The 13,513-nt window shown below is 36.0% G+C and overlaps 1 protein-coding gene across 2 annotated transcripts; it reads left to right on the top strand.

Moving 5' to 3' along the window:
• The first annotated feature begins 1,102 nt into the window (after window positions 1-1,102).
• Window positions 1,103-13,051, top strand: LOC111449288 (alpha-glucan water dikinase, chloroplastic). Of its 2 annotated transcripts, XM_023089126.1 has the most exons (34): window positions 1,103-1,388; window positions 1,880-2,180; window positions 2,804-2,845; window positions 2,989-3,095; window positions 3,222-3,300; window positions 3,422-3,513; window positions 3,616-3,769; window positions 4,150-4,371; window positions 4,528-4,866; window positions 4,949-5,059; window positions 5,157-5,252; window positions 5,372-5,515; window positions 5,633-5,721; window positions 6,922-7,056; window positions 7,257-7,419; window positions 7,524-7,613; window positions 7,694-7,879; window positions 8,095-8,157; window positions 8,244-8,306; window positions 8,443-8,502; window positions 8,593-8,745; window positions 8,870-8,953; window positions 9,184-9,360; window positions 9,446-9,552; window positions 9,739-9,952; window positions 10,030-10,133; window positions 10,371-10,506; window positions 10,607-10,732; window positions 11,033-11,143; window positions 11,462-11,560; window positions 11,841-12,014; window positions 12,103-12,195; window positions 12,287-12,402; window positions 12,659-12,863. In XM_023089126.1, the coding sequence occupies exons 2-34, from the start codon at window positions 1,899-1,901 to the stop codon at window positions 12,861-12,863; spliced, it is 4,416 nt and encodes a 1,471-aa protein (XP_022944894.1). In that variant the 5' UTR covers window positions 1,103-1,388; window positions 1,880-1,898. The 2 variants fall into 2 exon arrangements, with proteins under 2 accessions (XP_022944894.1, XP_022944895.1); XM_023089127.1 differs by lacking the exon at window positions 1,103-1,388 and having other exon boundaries at window positions 1,899-2,180; window positions 12,659-13,051.
• Window positions 13,052-13,513: the final 462 nt, after the last annotated feature.

Raw genomic sequence — 13,513 nt, 5'->3', positions numbered from 1 at the left:
CTTTCCCTAGTACACATGTTTTAAAACGGTGAGGCGGACGGTGATGTGTAACAAGGTGAAGTGGACAATATCTGCTAGCGGAGAGCTTGCGTTGTTATAAATGGTATCAAAGTTAGGCACCGAGTCGTGTACCAGCGAGGACGCTGAGCCCCAAAAGAGGGTGGATTGTGAGATCCCATATCGGTTGGAGAGGGAAACGAGCGTCATCAAGGATGCTGGACCCCAAAGGGAGGTGGATTGTGAAATCCTGTTTTAAAACCGTGAAGCTAGCAACGAAACGTAACGAGCTAAAACAGACAATATCTCCTAGTAGTGGGTTTGAGCTATTACAATCTCTACTCGTCTTTTGAAATTTCATTAATATATTTTGAAATGTGGTACTAATGATAAGATTATTTTTGAAATTTAAAAAAAAGTTGAAATGTATTAAAGAAACTTTTGAAAACTCACGAGTGTTTTTAAAATACTTTTGAAAATTAAATGATGTTTTTGGCGTAATGGTATTTTTGTTTGACGTATAAAAATATTATTATTCTTCTTTTTGAAATTTTAAGAATATTATTATTGAAACTTTTCGGAGTTAAAAGTAATAGATAAAAGTGAGAAGGCAGTTTACTTGATTTAGCAAAATATATATATAAATAAATAAATAAATAAATAAATAAATAAAGTAATTTCTATAATTATATATATTTTAAAATTGGCCATATGCTTAGGTTTTGCCAATTTTGTTCATCTACCTAAAAAAAATTAACTAATCTTTTTAATATGGAATATAATATTTAAAATTAAAGGTTGATTTTTTAAGCTAAAATTAGATTTGATTAAAAAATTAATTTTCTCACTTTTTTAAGCTAAAATTAAATTTGATCATAAAGCTTTGTCTGCTACAACTTTTTCCTGGAATATTTAATTAAAAAAAAAAACTTTATGTTATTAAAAGAAAACGAAAGTTGAATAAAATGACAAAAATATCACATTCACGACACGTAAATAGTTTCTAAAACCAGGGGCATTTTGTTAAATTTGCCATTAAATATCAACTGAAACTCTAAAAATAAAAAAAAATAAACAAAAATAAATAAAATAAATAAATATCAACTCCCCGGTAGCCAATTCACGGAGCCTCCGCCATTCTCTCCCTGTCCGGATGCATCGTAATCCCACGCCCAAACAGCACGTGAAGGATCCATTAGTGTCGCTCTTGGCTTACGTGGCCCTCTCAAATCCCTCCACGTATATACTTATGTGATAAAAGGCCGCGCAATTACGTTAGTTCTTCGACTTTCCACGATCCAGTTTTGAAGCCTGCGCGGGACTTGAACTCACTCTCAAAGCTCGTCATTTCTCGAGAATTGGATTGATCGATATTCAGCTTTTCTTAGCAGGTTTAGTTTCTGCAATTCAATCTAATTTTGTGTATTTGATTTTATTTGATGTCATTTCTCGTCCTCAAGCGTCATTGATTCCGGGATTTTGATTTTCTCGAACCTGTTCGTCGAAGTAGTATGAAAATCTCTGATGCTGATGTGTTATTTCAACAAAAAATGCTGGATTTCTGCCTATTTTTTAAGATTGTTGCTTGTTTTCTTGTTGAGGATAGAATGTTTGTATTGAATTCAGTGGTCTGTAAACTCGCTGAATCAAATGTAATTAATCGTGTGATCACGAGCTTGAATTTCAATTCGTTTTCTTCATTTTCGAGATATTTTTCTTTATTTATTGATGAACTACTGACCACTGATGCAGAGAGATTGGGTGAAAAATGATGTCCTGTTTAATTTATATGACGTTTAGTATTGGGGGATTGTTTTTGCATTTTCTTTTTTTTGGGTTGTTTTGTTACTTACGGAAGTTATTGATTCTACGATTTCTTCAGACGAAGTGCATCAGCGAATATGAGTAATTCCATCAATCAGAATATACTCCATCAGAGTTTGCTTCGTCATACAGTTTTAGATAACCAATATAAATTGAATCCTTCCGGCACCTATAAGAATACTTTATTTCAAGCGGCAATACCCAATCAAGTCCCAGCACAGCATTGGAAATCTCCTATGTCCACGAAGTTTTTAGGGAGCAGTCTAAACGTTCAAAAACCAAGGATGGCCACTGGAACAAGTCGCCGCAGATGTCCTGTTAATCCTCATGCGGTATTAACCACGGATCCTGCTTCCGAGGTACATTTTCAGCTTGAAGATCATTTGCAGTACAGTACTTCAAGTAAAATTTGTGATATTATCTTTCTGGATTAGGTAGTTAAAAGGATTGTCTTTGTAACGCCATGAAGTTGATTAATAATTTGTTACTTTCCTCATATTAGACCGTTCCTTTTCTTGTGCAAATTTAACGAGTTCTCTCCCTCTCCCTCTCTCTCTGAATGGATATAAGCGAGAGAAATCAAAATCCCTCTCCATATATCCATTCAAAATGTGAATTCATTAGTTAGCGAGTATTCAATAAGGACATATCAAGTCTTCAAATAGCGATGTTCTAATTGAGCTCCTGAAAGAGTGTCCAAAAAGAAAAAGAAAATGGGCAGTAGCATCAATTGATGTGATAATGCTTATTAGGAACGGAGTCAAGCTGTTGAATCATGACGCACGGTGGCAATTTGCTCTACATTTAGCATCAGATTTGGTTCTTCGGGCATTCTATATTGCACTAGAATATGTACACATCTATCACCATTGTTCTTGATAGTGTTTTCTTTTTTTTTTTTTTTTTGTCAAAATTTGACATCCTCCTCCTTTGTTTCCTAGTCATTCTCTGAAACATCTGTTGACCTAGTTTTTATTTTCAGCTTGCTGGAAAATTCAAACTGGATGAGAATATTGAACTGCAGGTATTTTGAAAGTTCGCCTTTTAGACATTTAATACAATACATGACTGCATGTCTGGCTCTTTTAGGTCGAGTATTTCCAATTTCATATTTGAATCTTACAAAGTAGAAGTTTGCACTAAATTAATCTTTACTAAATCGAACAGGTTGATGTGAGTGTCCCTACAGGATCCACTAGACGTGTAAATATTCTGGTCACAAACATTAGTGGCTCCCTTCTGCTTCATTGGGGTGCAATAGGTGATATAAAAGAGTAAGCTGAGTAGTGGTCATAGTGATCATTTTTTCGTTATCGTTCTCCATCCTCACGTATTAGTCTGCAGCACATTTTTGTTTTGTATGCCTTTGATTCTTATTAGTGTAACTTCAATGTTTCCAGCAAATGGGTGCTTCCATCCCGTTGCCCAGAGGGGACTCAAGCATATAAGAACAGAGCTCTTAGAACGCCTTTTCAGAAAGTAAGTTTTGAAACAGTAGTTCAACCTGCAAATTTTGAAAGAGTTTCAACAGTTCCTACGACATATTCTTTCAGATAATTGAATGCCCATTATTCTTTTCCTCTCACTTTTCTTTTGGTAGTCTGGTCCCAATTCTACCTTAACAATTGAGGTTGACGACCCTGCATTAGAAGCGATAGAGTTTCTTTTACTCGATGAAGCTCGTAATAAGTGGTATGCCTTCTTGTCGATTTTTGTTTTAAAAGAAAATTAAAGCAAGATAATACAATAATTCACAGGTCTTGTCCTTTTGCATCTAAAATTTTTGATTCACAGGTATAAGAACAATGACAAAAACTTTCATGTTGCGTTACGGGTGAAAGAGAAGTCTATTTCTGATGTTTCAGTTCCTGAAGAACTTGTACAAATTCAAGCATATTTGAGATGGGAAAGAAGGGGCAAACAGATGTATACTCCACAACAGGAGCAGGCAAGGATGAATTCTCTTCACCTTTTCAATTTACTCCTGTTTCTTTAAATGGATTGCATCAAGACTTTCAACATTCCTTTTTATAGTTTACTTTCTTTTTCTTCTTTTAAATTTCATATGTTTGATTTAACTTGTCTTTACTACAAATAACAAGAGCTCAACATTAAAGTGGAAAAGATTGTAGGGAAGTTTAAATTTATTTATCGGACAAATAGAACTACATTGATGTTTCTTATTATTTTCTAGGGTATTATCTTTCCAAAACTAGGTAAATCATTCATAAATGCCACAGAAATCTTCTGATTTGAGATTTCTTTCTGCTAACTTTAGAAAAGAGGTTGCTGATCATCCACTTTGATTAAAATTTCATTTTACTGTAGGAGGAGTATGAAGCAGCTCGTGCTGAGTTATTGCAAGAATTAGCCAGGGGTGCTACCATACAAGATCTCAGAGCTAGACTGACCAAAAAAAATGATGGCAGTGAAACAGTGGAGATATCCACTCCCAAAGAAAAGACAATTCCTGATGAACTTGTTCAAGTTCAAGCTTTTATACGTTGGGAGAAAGCAGGGAAACCCAACTACTCTGCTGAGGAGCAACATGTAATTTCAAATACTCTTTCAGCCATCGATGCATATAGATGTTTGTGTGTGGGATTGTTTGTTTTCCCACTCCCCCTAAATACTAAGTACCTTTTATGCATCGACTGATATGCTATTTCATTACTTATTTTACTCGTTGGTGGTCATTCTTTCTAGAGGGAATTTGAAAAGGCAAGGGAAGATTTGCTGTCAGAGCTAACTAAAGGTGCAACTATTGATGAGATTCGGAAGAAACTTTCCAAAGGAGAGATCAAAACTGAAGTAGCAAAGCAGTTTCAGAATAAAAAGTACTTTACAGTAGATAAAATTCATCGCAAGAAGAGGGATTTGGTGCAACTTGTAAGTAGATATGCTCCTCAACCTATAGAAGAAACATACATAGATAAGCCAAAAGCCTTGACGGAAGTTGAGCAATTTGCGAAGTTAAAGGAGGAGCAGGATGGTGGAGATGTTATAAACAAAATCATCTACAAGCTTGGTGACAAGGATCTTCTGGTGGGAAAATGATGTTATTATTCTAGTCCCTCTTTTGTGAGGCCACTCTATTTTTTTTTTCTCATCCATTTAACTTTGTTAGGTACTTGTAACAAAAAATGCTAGCAAGACGAAGGTTTATCTGACCACAGATTTACAGGAGCCAGTTACTCTTCACTGGGGTTTGTCTAGAACAAATGCTGGCGAGTGGCTGGTAATATTCTAAGACTTCTGTTTCTTAAGTGAAGGTGTACACACCCGAATGTATTTTTCCTACAGAGAAAATTTATGTAATTTGTTGGCCTTTTCAGACACCACCTCCTGATGTACTTCCATTGGGTTCAGTTCCATTGAGCCAGGCAGCTGAAACACAATTTATATTCAACACTGATGATTCCAGTCTAAAGGTAAGATAAGAGTGGTTTCCCTTTTTAGTTTATCTCTTGAAATTCCGAGTTTTGACTTTTGTTGTTAAAACTTAAAATGCATGCTTAGTGGCTTGATCTTGCAACAACTCATGTTATAGGTCCAATATCTAGAAATCTTGATTGAAGAGGATGGTTTTGTGGGAATGCCATTTGTTCTTCAGTCCTCTGGAAATTGGATCAAGAACAAAGGTTCGTCAGATTTTTATGTTGCCTTTGCTGTCCAACCAAAGAAAGTGCGAAAGGTGACATGTCTTTGATATTGTAATATAGTTTATGTCTGATTCCTATGCAATACTTTTTTCCTTCTTTACTTTTCTCTATTTGTCACATTGGTGACTAAGAGGGGCTCCTTATGAAAGGTTACTGAGGGTGGCAAAGGTACTGCAAAGTCATTGTTGGATAATATAGCGGAACTGGAGAGTGAGGCAGAAAAATCCTTCATGCATCGGTTAGTAATCTTGAATGACTTTCGTTAGACTGAGCTTTCTTTACCTTATTTATGAAATATCGTGTTGTACATTTTTGTGGTGTTCTTTTAAAATGATAAAATGGAGCCTGCAGTTATGTTTTACTTGAGCATAATATTCATTTCATGAAAGTAATTACAGGTTCCAGTGGTTAGTTTTGTGATGATATTTTCCTGGTATCCTATGCTTGCAATCCAAATTGGGAAAGAAGAAATCAGTTTGGTCCTGTGTATTATGAATTCAGAGCTAGTCGACTTTCTTCTTCTTCTTCTTCTTTTCTTTCTTTTCTCCCCTATTGTGTCCTGTCATTATATTGGACAATTAATGTTAGAAAGAACTGATATAAGAGCTTGCTTCATGAAAATTATTTTTTGTGAGGACAAAGCAATGGAGTTGCAACATCTTTGTCATCCAAATGCAATCCAGTAAAGCTGTACAAAGCTCATCCATAAAAATTTAGAAAATTTTCCAATGAGAGGCCTCTATCTAAAAGCCTATCTGTCTGAGCCATTAAAGAGAGACTAGAATGAATCTCATGTATAAGTTTTTTTGTATTTCAAGCATGCAAGTAAGGTACCCTGAGTTATCTAGTAATGACGAATCTAACATATATTCTTTAATAGTTGGTTTCTGTTTGCCATTTCTTTTCATTGTCTCATACAAGATTAGTCTAGTGATTAACTAGTTCCTTGCTTCTGGCTGGATCACGAAAAGCAGGATTCTCAGATTGTATATTTCTTAAAACTTAAAGACAATGTACTTATTGTCACTCCCTCAATATTTTAGAAACAAACAGGGAACACATTATATGACTGTTAGAGCTTTTGCACGTTTTGTTTTTTTCCAGTTGCTGCCTATCAATGGTGACATCTATGTCTTATTTCACAACCCTTTACTGGATGGTCCATAAATTTCTCCTTTTTTTTTCCTTTATCAATTCTCTTCATATTATAGAACTTCGTAAGATTTAAGCTATTTTTGAGGGAGAGTGAAGGAGGAGCAATAATTGGCCTAAGTTCACTTTATCCTTGTTAACAAACTTTTTTTTGCATAGTCAGCTTCTATAAGATGAAGAATGGGGTAAAGTTTTCGGTGGTTCCCCCTTCCTCTTCTATATTGCTCATGAAATACTATATTTTAAAATTTTCTTGCAGTGTGGTCTAACTTATTCTTTTGGTCAGATTTAACATTGCAGCTGACTTGATGGGTCAAGCTAAAGATGCTGGTGAATTGGGCCTTGCAGGGATCTTGGTGTGGATGAGATTTATGGCAACAAGGCAGCTTATATGGAATAAAAATTATAATGTGAAACCACGGTAAATCATTAACGTATTTTTTTTTGGCTTTGGGATATTTTACCTCATGAATGATTCATTTAATCAGACTCAACGATCCAGTATTGCATGCAATCCACATTTCACTTTTTTTTCTCAAGCTGAACAAGGTTTTCTCTGTGTGGGTCGGGTCTTGCAGCCCTTCAAATCACGTGTTTGATCTTTTCTCCCTCTTGTCGCAGTGAAATCAGTAAAGCTCAAGACAGACTCACAGATTTGTTAGAGAGTATTTATGCAAGCCATCCACAATATAGGGAGCTTTTACGGATGATTATGTCTACTGTTGGACGAGGTGGTGAAGGAGATGTTGGGCAGAGAATTCGGGATGAAATTTTAGTCATTCAGGTGATAGAATTAGATTAGCATTTCTATTGTTGTTTTATTCTTTTGATTTCCTTTATGGTTAAATGGCTGTTTGTAAATTTTGACCATGTACTGGTTGGTATTAGAGAAACAATGATTGCAAAGGAGGAATGATGGAAGAATGGCATCAGAAATTGCATAATAATACTAGCCCTGATGATGTAGTTATCTGTCAGGTATTTGGAGTTCTGAGTAGTCCTGGCCTCCTCTAATGCTGCATGTCATTCAAGACCTACCTCACAATTTTTTATTGCAGGCATTACTTGATTACATTAATAGTAACTTTGATATTAGCGTTTACTGGAAAACTTTGAATGAGAATGGAATCACAAAAGAACGACTTCTAAGCTATGATCGTGCAATCCATTCTGAGCCACATTTTAGGGCAGATCAGAAGGATGGTCTTTTGCGTGATCTAGGAAATTACATGAGAACGCTGAAGGTTCATTTTCTAACTTTCTTGACCCTAAGCTGTGCATTTTGTCCAATGGTAACATGAAAACTTCATGCTTATAAAAATTGATATGATATTTTCTGTCCTTGTATTTGCTTTAGTAATGTAAAAGTTCACTTCTCTTTTTCTTTTTTACTCAACATTAACTGATAATGTTGTGATTATGATATGTCTGATTCTAATTAAATTTGGTTAACATACAGGCAGTTCATTCAGGTGCAGATCTAGAATCTGCAGTTCAAAACTGCTTGGGCTATAGATCTGAGGTAGAATTGGCTGATTGTTTTTTTTTTTTTTTTAATGTATAATGGCCTGTATTTCCAATTATTATAAAGAACTTGTATACTTTCAGGGTCAAGGATTCATGGTTGGGGTGCAGATAAATCCTATTTCTGGTTTACCATCTGGATTTACGGTTATATTTTCAACTTCTATTTCACACTCGTTGGCTGAATTATGAGTTGTTGATGTTATCTACTTTGTCTTAATTGTTACTTATTATATCACATGACTGGCCATTGAATATTTGATTTGCAATGTCTTTGAAACAGGATTTGCTGCAATTTGTTTTAGAAAATATTGAAATCAAGAATGTTGAACCACTTCTTGAGGTATCATGAATTTCTTTTTTAATCACATTTTCTCCACTACTATTTTTATAAATTTTACGAAATGTGGTTTGACTGGTTGTTTAAGTGCAGGGCTTGCTTGAAGCTCGTCAAGAGCTACATCCTTTGCTTCTGAAACCTCGTGACCGTCTAAGGGATCTCTTATTTTTGGATATTGCCCTCGATTCTGCTGTTAGGACTGCTGTTGAGAGGGGTTACGAGGAGCTAAATACTGCAGGACCGGAGGTAGTTTTTCTGTTTGAGCTAGCACCTGAACCTAGACAGTAAAAGTCTACATTTTTCCTGCACTTCATCGTACTTTCTTGCTGTTCAAATATATTGTTGATAATCTAATCTCGTCATTTTTCAGAAAATTATGTACTTCATCACTCTCGTTCTGGAGAATCTTGCCCTATCATCAGATGATAATGAGGATCTCATCTACTGCTTGAAGGTAACAGTAATAAAAATGGAGAACTAAAACCCTGAAGTTGAATTCTTAAACAAAATTTTAGCCCGCTTGCTTGCTGAATTATGGTCTAAAAGTGTTGGTTCTTGTAGTTCAGCCTTTTGATTTAAGGTCAAATCCCTGAGAATGAGAACATCAGTTTGCATGCACAAGATATTGAAAACCTGTTGTAATGTTTGTTTGTTTTTATTTTTTTATTTTTTTATTTTTCAAAGGGATGGGATCTTTCATTGAACCTCACAAGAAGTAAAAAGGAACATTGGGCATTATATGCAAAGTCTGTTCTTGATAGAACCCGCCTTGCACTTGCAAACAAGGCAGAAGCATACCATCGCATCCTGCAGCCATCTGCTGAGTACTTGGGATCACTGCTTGGAGTAGAGGAATGGGCTGTATGTCCTTACTTTGTCACAATTACAATGTGCCGTTTTAAATTGCCAGGATTTTGGAATTCTTCCTCATGGTTTGATTTTGCAGGTTGACATATTTACCGAAGAAATCATCCGTTCTGGATCAGCTTCCTCTTTATCCGCACTTCTAAATAGACTTGATCCTGTTTTGCGGACAACTGCTAACCTGGGGAGGTTTGAGTTTTCCACTATTTCCTATTTGAACTTTCTAGAGAAAAAGGGTTAATGTAGTTGACCAAAAGTTGTTAAATACGGTTAATGAAGTGGAAATTAGATCAAATATTATACTGCAGCATGTAGTCGTGCCACTTGCATCTTATGACAACCTTCTAATATAATCTTGGCTGGCCCATGTAACAGCTGGCAGATTATTAGCCCGGTTGAAGCTGTTGGTTATGTAGTTGTTGTGGATGAGTTGCTTACCGTTCAGAATAAATCATATGAGAAGCCAACAATTCTAGTCGCTAACCGAGTAAAAGGTGAGGAAGAAATTCCAGATGGTACCGTTGCTGTGTTGACGCCTGACATGCCAGATGTTCTATCTCATGTTTCTGTTAGAGCAAGAAACGGGAAGGTAGTTGTTTGTTACATGAAAAGTACATTGCAATATTTCTTTTATCATATAATGTTAATTTTGCTCATCTCTGGTAGGTTTGCTTTGCAACATGCTTTGATTCAAGTATTCTTTCCGACCTTCAAGTTAAAGAAGGGAAGTTATTGCGTATAAAGCCGACATCTGCTGATATTGTATATAGGTACAAACTAATGCATTTTCTTACTTAAGCTTAAAGACATCTGTGACTTAGATGGCCCGAAACAAATTTATACCTTCCCATTTTAAAGCAGTTGAGAATTTTGAGATTTTATCGTTTAATTACTAGACTCAATTACTTCTTCATTTTCCCTTCCCAGTCAAAAAGTCAGTTCAAATTAAAGTGTTGTGAGATAAGCATGAAAATGAATCATAACCTTCTTTTTTCACTTAACTTAAGCGAGGTAAATGAGAATGAGGTACCAGATGCAAGTTCCATCCACGAAAATGATGGTGTTCCGTCAACTGTAACTCTCGTCAGAAAGCACTTTGTTGGCAAATATGCCATTGTATCTGAAGAGTTCACGAGTGAAATGGTTAGGCTCATATATTTCCCCCCTCTATTTATATTGCTTGGATAAGAACTCCTATGTTACATTGTATCTAGTTTATTATTTTTTGCTTCGTTTTTTTTAGGTGGGAGCAAAATCACGTAATATTTCTTACCTGAAAGGAAAAGTGCCATCGTGGGTTGGGATCCCCACCTCAGTTGCCCTTCCATTTGGAGTTTTTGAAGAAGTTTTGTCTGAAGGATCAAATAAGGTTTTTCTTCTAGTTTCTGAACGAAACTTACATATAATGATTTTGACATGAAGCTCTATCTGATGCAGTGTGCAAGATCTTTCAATTGACCGTCATGAAAATTACATATGAATAGTTTATGGGATCTCAAAAACTTAATATTCTTGAATAATACTTTTACCTTCATACATCCTGAGTTGTCAATCACATGTTCAATTTGGCTTGTACTGTTTCAGTGCTGCTGTGAAGCTCTATAGTTCATATAAAAGAGATAACTACTTAAGCTGAAATATTTCTTTTCTATTTCTTATAACGTAAAAGGCGGTGGCTGAAAAGATTCATGATTTGAAGATTAAGTTAGGAGAAGGGGAGTTCAGTGCTCTAAAGGAGATTCGCGAGACAGTCCTACAGTTGGCAGCCCCCCCTCAATTGGTATAATTTTCCTACTACTGGCGTAACATTATATTATGCATACATGTATATGTAGCACAAAGTATCCACATTCTATTTTATATCATAGACAAGCATAGTGTTTGTCTCATCTCTGCTTCAATCTGTTTTCCTACTCCAGAAATAGATAAATGTGTGATTTTGAACTTATTATACAGTCGTGACTTTCTCAATTCATTTAGATTTTTAGAAATTTCATGGAATTTTATATTCGTTGGCATCAGCAATCTGCAAGGACGGCCAACCTGGTAGTGCAGCCCATTTCGAAGATAATAATTCGTATGTGAATACAATTTTCAGGTGCTAGAGTTAAAATCTAAGATGAAAAGTTCGGGAATGCCCTGGCCTGGTGATGAAGGTGAGGAGCGATGGGCGCAAGCATGGATGGCTATAAAGAAGGTGAGCACTCCATTCTGTGCCAAATATGATGCCGGTCTCTGCAAATAACTGGTCATGGATTCGAAGCCTCGTGTAAAATTTAAACTCATAAAAAGAATATTCAAAACGAGTTGTTGTTGTTGCTGCTGTTTTTCTATTCCCTCGAAATTATTGCCACATGTTTTGTTCAATCATACTTCACTCTACTACATGTAAAATCCACCTTTAACAGTTTAACCTGATTTATGTATTGTTTTGCAGTTAGATAACCTGTTTACTGTTGCTTATCTGTAATGTGCAGGTCTGGGCTTCAAAGTGGAACGAGAGAGCATACTTCAGCACGAGAAAAGTGAAATTAGATCACGAATATCTCTGCATGGCTGTCCTTGTTCAGGAAATCATTAATGCTGACTATGCATTTGTTATCCATACAACCAATCCATCTTCTGGAGACTCGTCTGAAATATACGCAGAGGTATTCTTTTTCTTTAATTTATTCGTTCGCTTACCACGTGTCCATCTAATTGATTAAGAGATTAATTTTTGTCTCCTTGTTGCAATAGGTTGTGAAGGGACTTGGAGAAACTCTAGTAGGAGCATATCCAGGACGTGCTTTGAGCTTTATATCCAAGAAAAATGACTTAAATACTCCCAAGGTAAGATTTGTTATTTCATCCCTGCTATCAACTTACTTGATGTGAGAAATGAAACTACATCAAAACCAATTTTGGATTTGACTTGTTTCAGGTTCTGGGTTACCCAAGCAAGCCCATTGGCCTGTTCATTAGACGATCCATTATTTTTCGATCGGATTCCAATGGCGAAGACCTGGAAGGATATGCTGGGGCCGGTCTCTACGACAGGTATTCTCAAATATAATCCCATTCCTCTCCTCCAATGATGCAAATCTGCTGATCTTAAATCTTTTCCTACAATATTCTTTCTACCAGGATTAGTCAAATAAGTAATTTCCTTGTTTCCAAATCTCATCCTACTGATTCTGAAGTGTTAGGTTCTATGACTGTTAATAGTCTCTAAATAAGTTTCTTTTACTTTCATTCCATCATGTAATTCCATGTTCAGTTATTGATTGATTGATTGAGAGATTGTTTGACATAGCGTACCGATGGACGAAGAAGAGAAGGTTGTGCTAGATTACACAACGGATCCGCTCATTATGGACGACAACTTTAGACAGTCGATTCTGTCTAGCATTGCTCGTGCAGGAAATGCAATTGAGGAGCTTTACGGATCTCCTCAAGACATTGAAGGTGTGATTAGAGATGGGAAAGTATATGTCGTCCAAACAAGACCCCAGATGTAATCTTCTCTATCTCTCTCTATTTATATGACTTTTCCTGTGAGGAAAATGTCTGGCTGAAATAAGAAGTCATGTTATGAAACAAAGGCAGTAAGAAAAGTCATAGTTATTGGTGAATTTTGACAGAAATAAAGAGTAAAATTGATATCTTATTACAATGTAATTGAATGAATTTTGGCTAGTTTTCGTCACACCGATGTTAAGATTCAGCTTCTCAGGTGTTATGATTCAGTTTTCGTCCCACAAAATTTTTAAATCTTTCTTATAATCAGAGTATAATTCACAGGAACCAGAGATCTACCATTTGCAGCAATAAGGGTTCTGAAATTCATGATGAGGGCTTTGATGCATTATCCTGGGGATTTTTCAAGAACAATAAGCCAGTAGCCCCAAACAAACATCAATTTATTCGATATTTTTGAACTGTTGCATTCTTCGTCTTCTTCTTCGTGACCATTGGCACAATAATAATTTTACCATTACTGTTGCTCAAGTAGGATCAAAGATGAGGATATGGAGGCCCCACACCAGGAGGTGTGAGGGTAGATAAGGGGTGTGAAAACCCAGCGAGGACATTGGGCCCCAAGCGAGTGGATTGTGAGATCCGACCATGATTGAGGGAGGGGAATGAAGTATTCCTTATAAGGATATGA

Source organism: Cucurbita moschata, unplaced genomic scaffold (genome assembly GCF_002738365.1).
Source record: "Cucurbita moschata cultivar Rifu unplaced genomic scaffold, Cmos_1.0 Cmo_Scf00011, whole genome shotgun sequence".
Taxonomy (NCBI): domain Eukaryota; kingdom Viridiplantae; phylum Streptophyta; class Magnoliopsida; order Cucurbitales; family Cucurbitaceae; genus Cucurbita; species Cucurbita moschata.
This window is presented reverse-complemented; position numbering and strand designations above follow the sequence as displayed.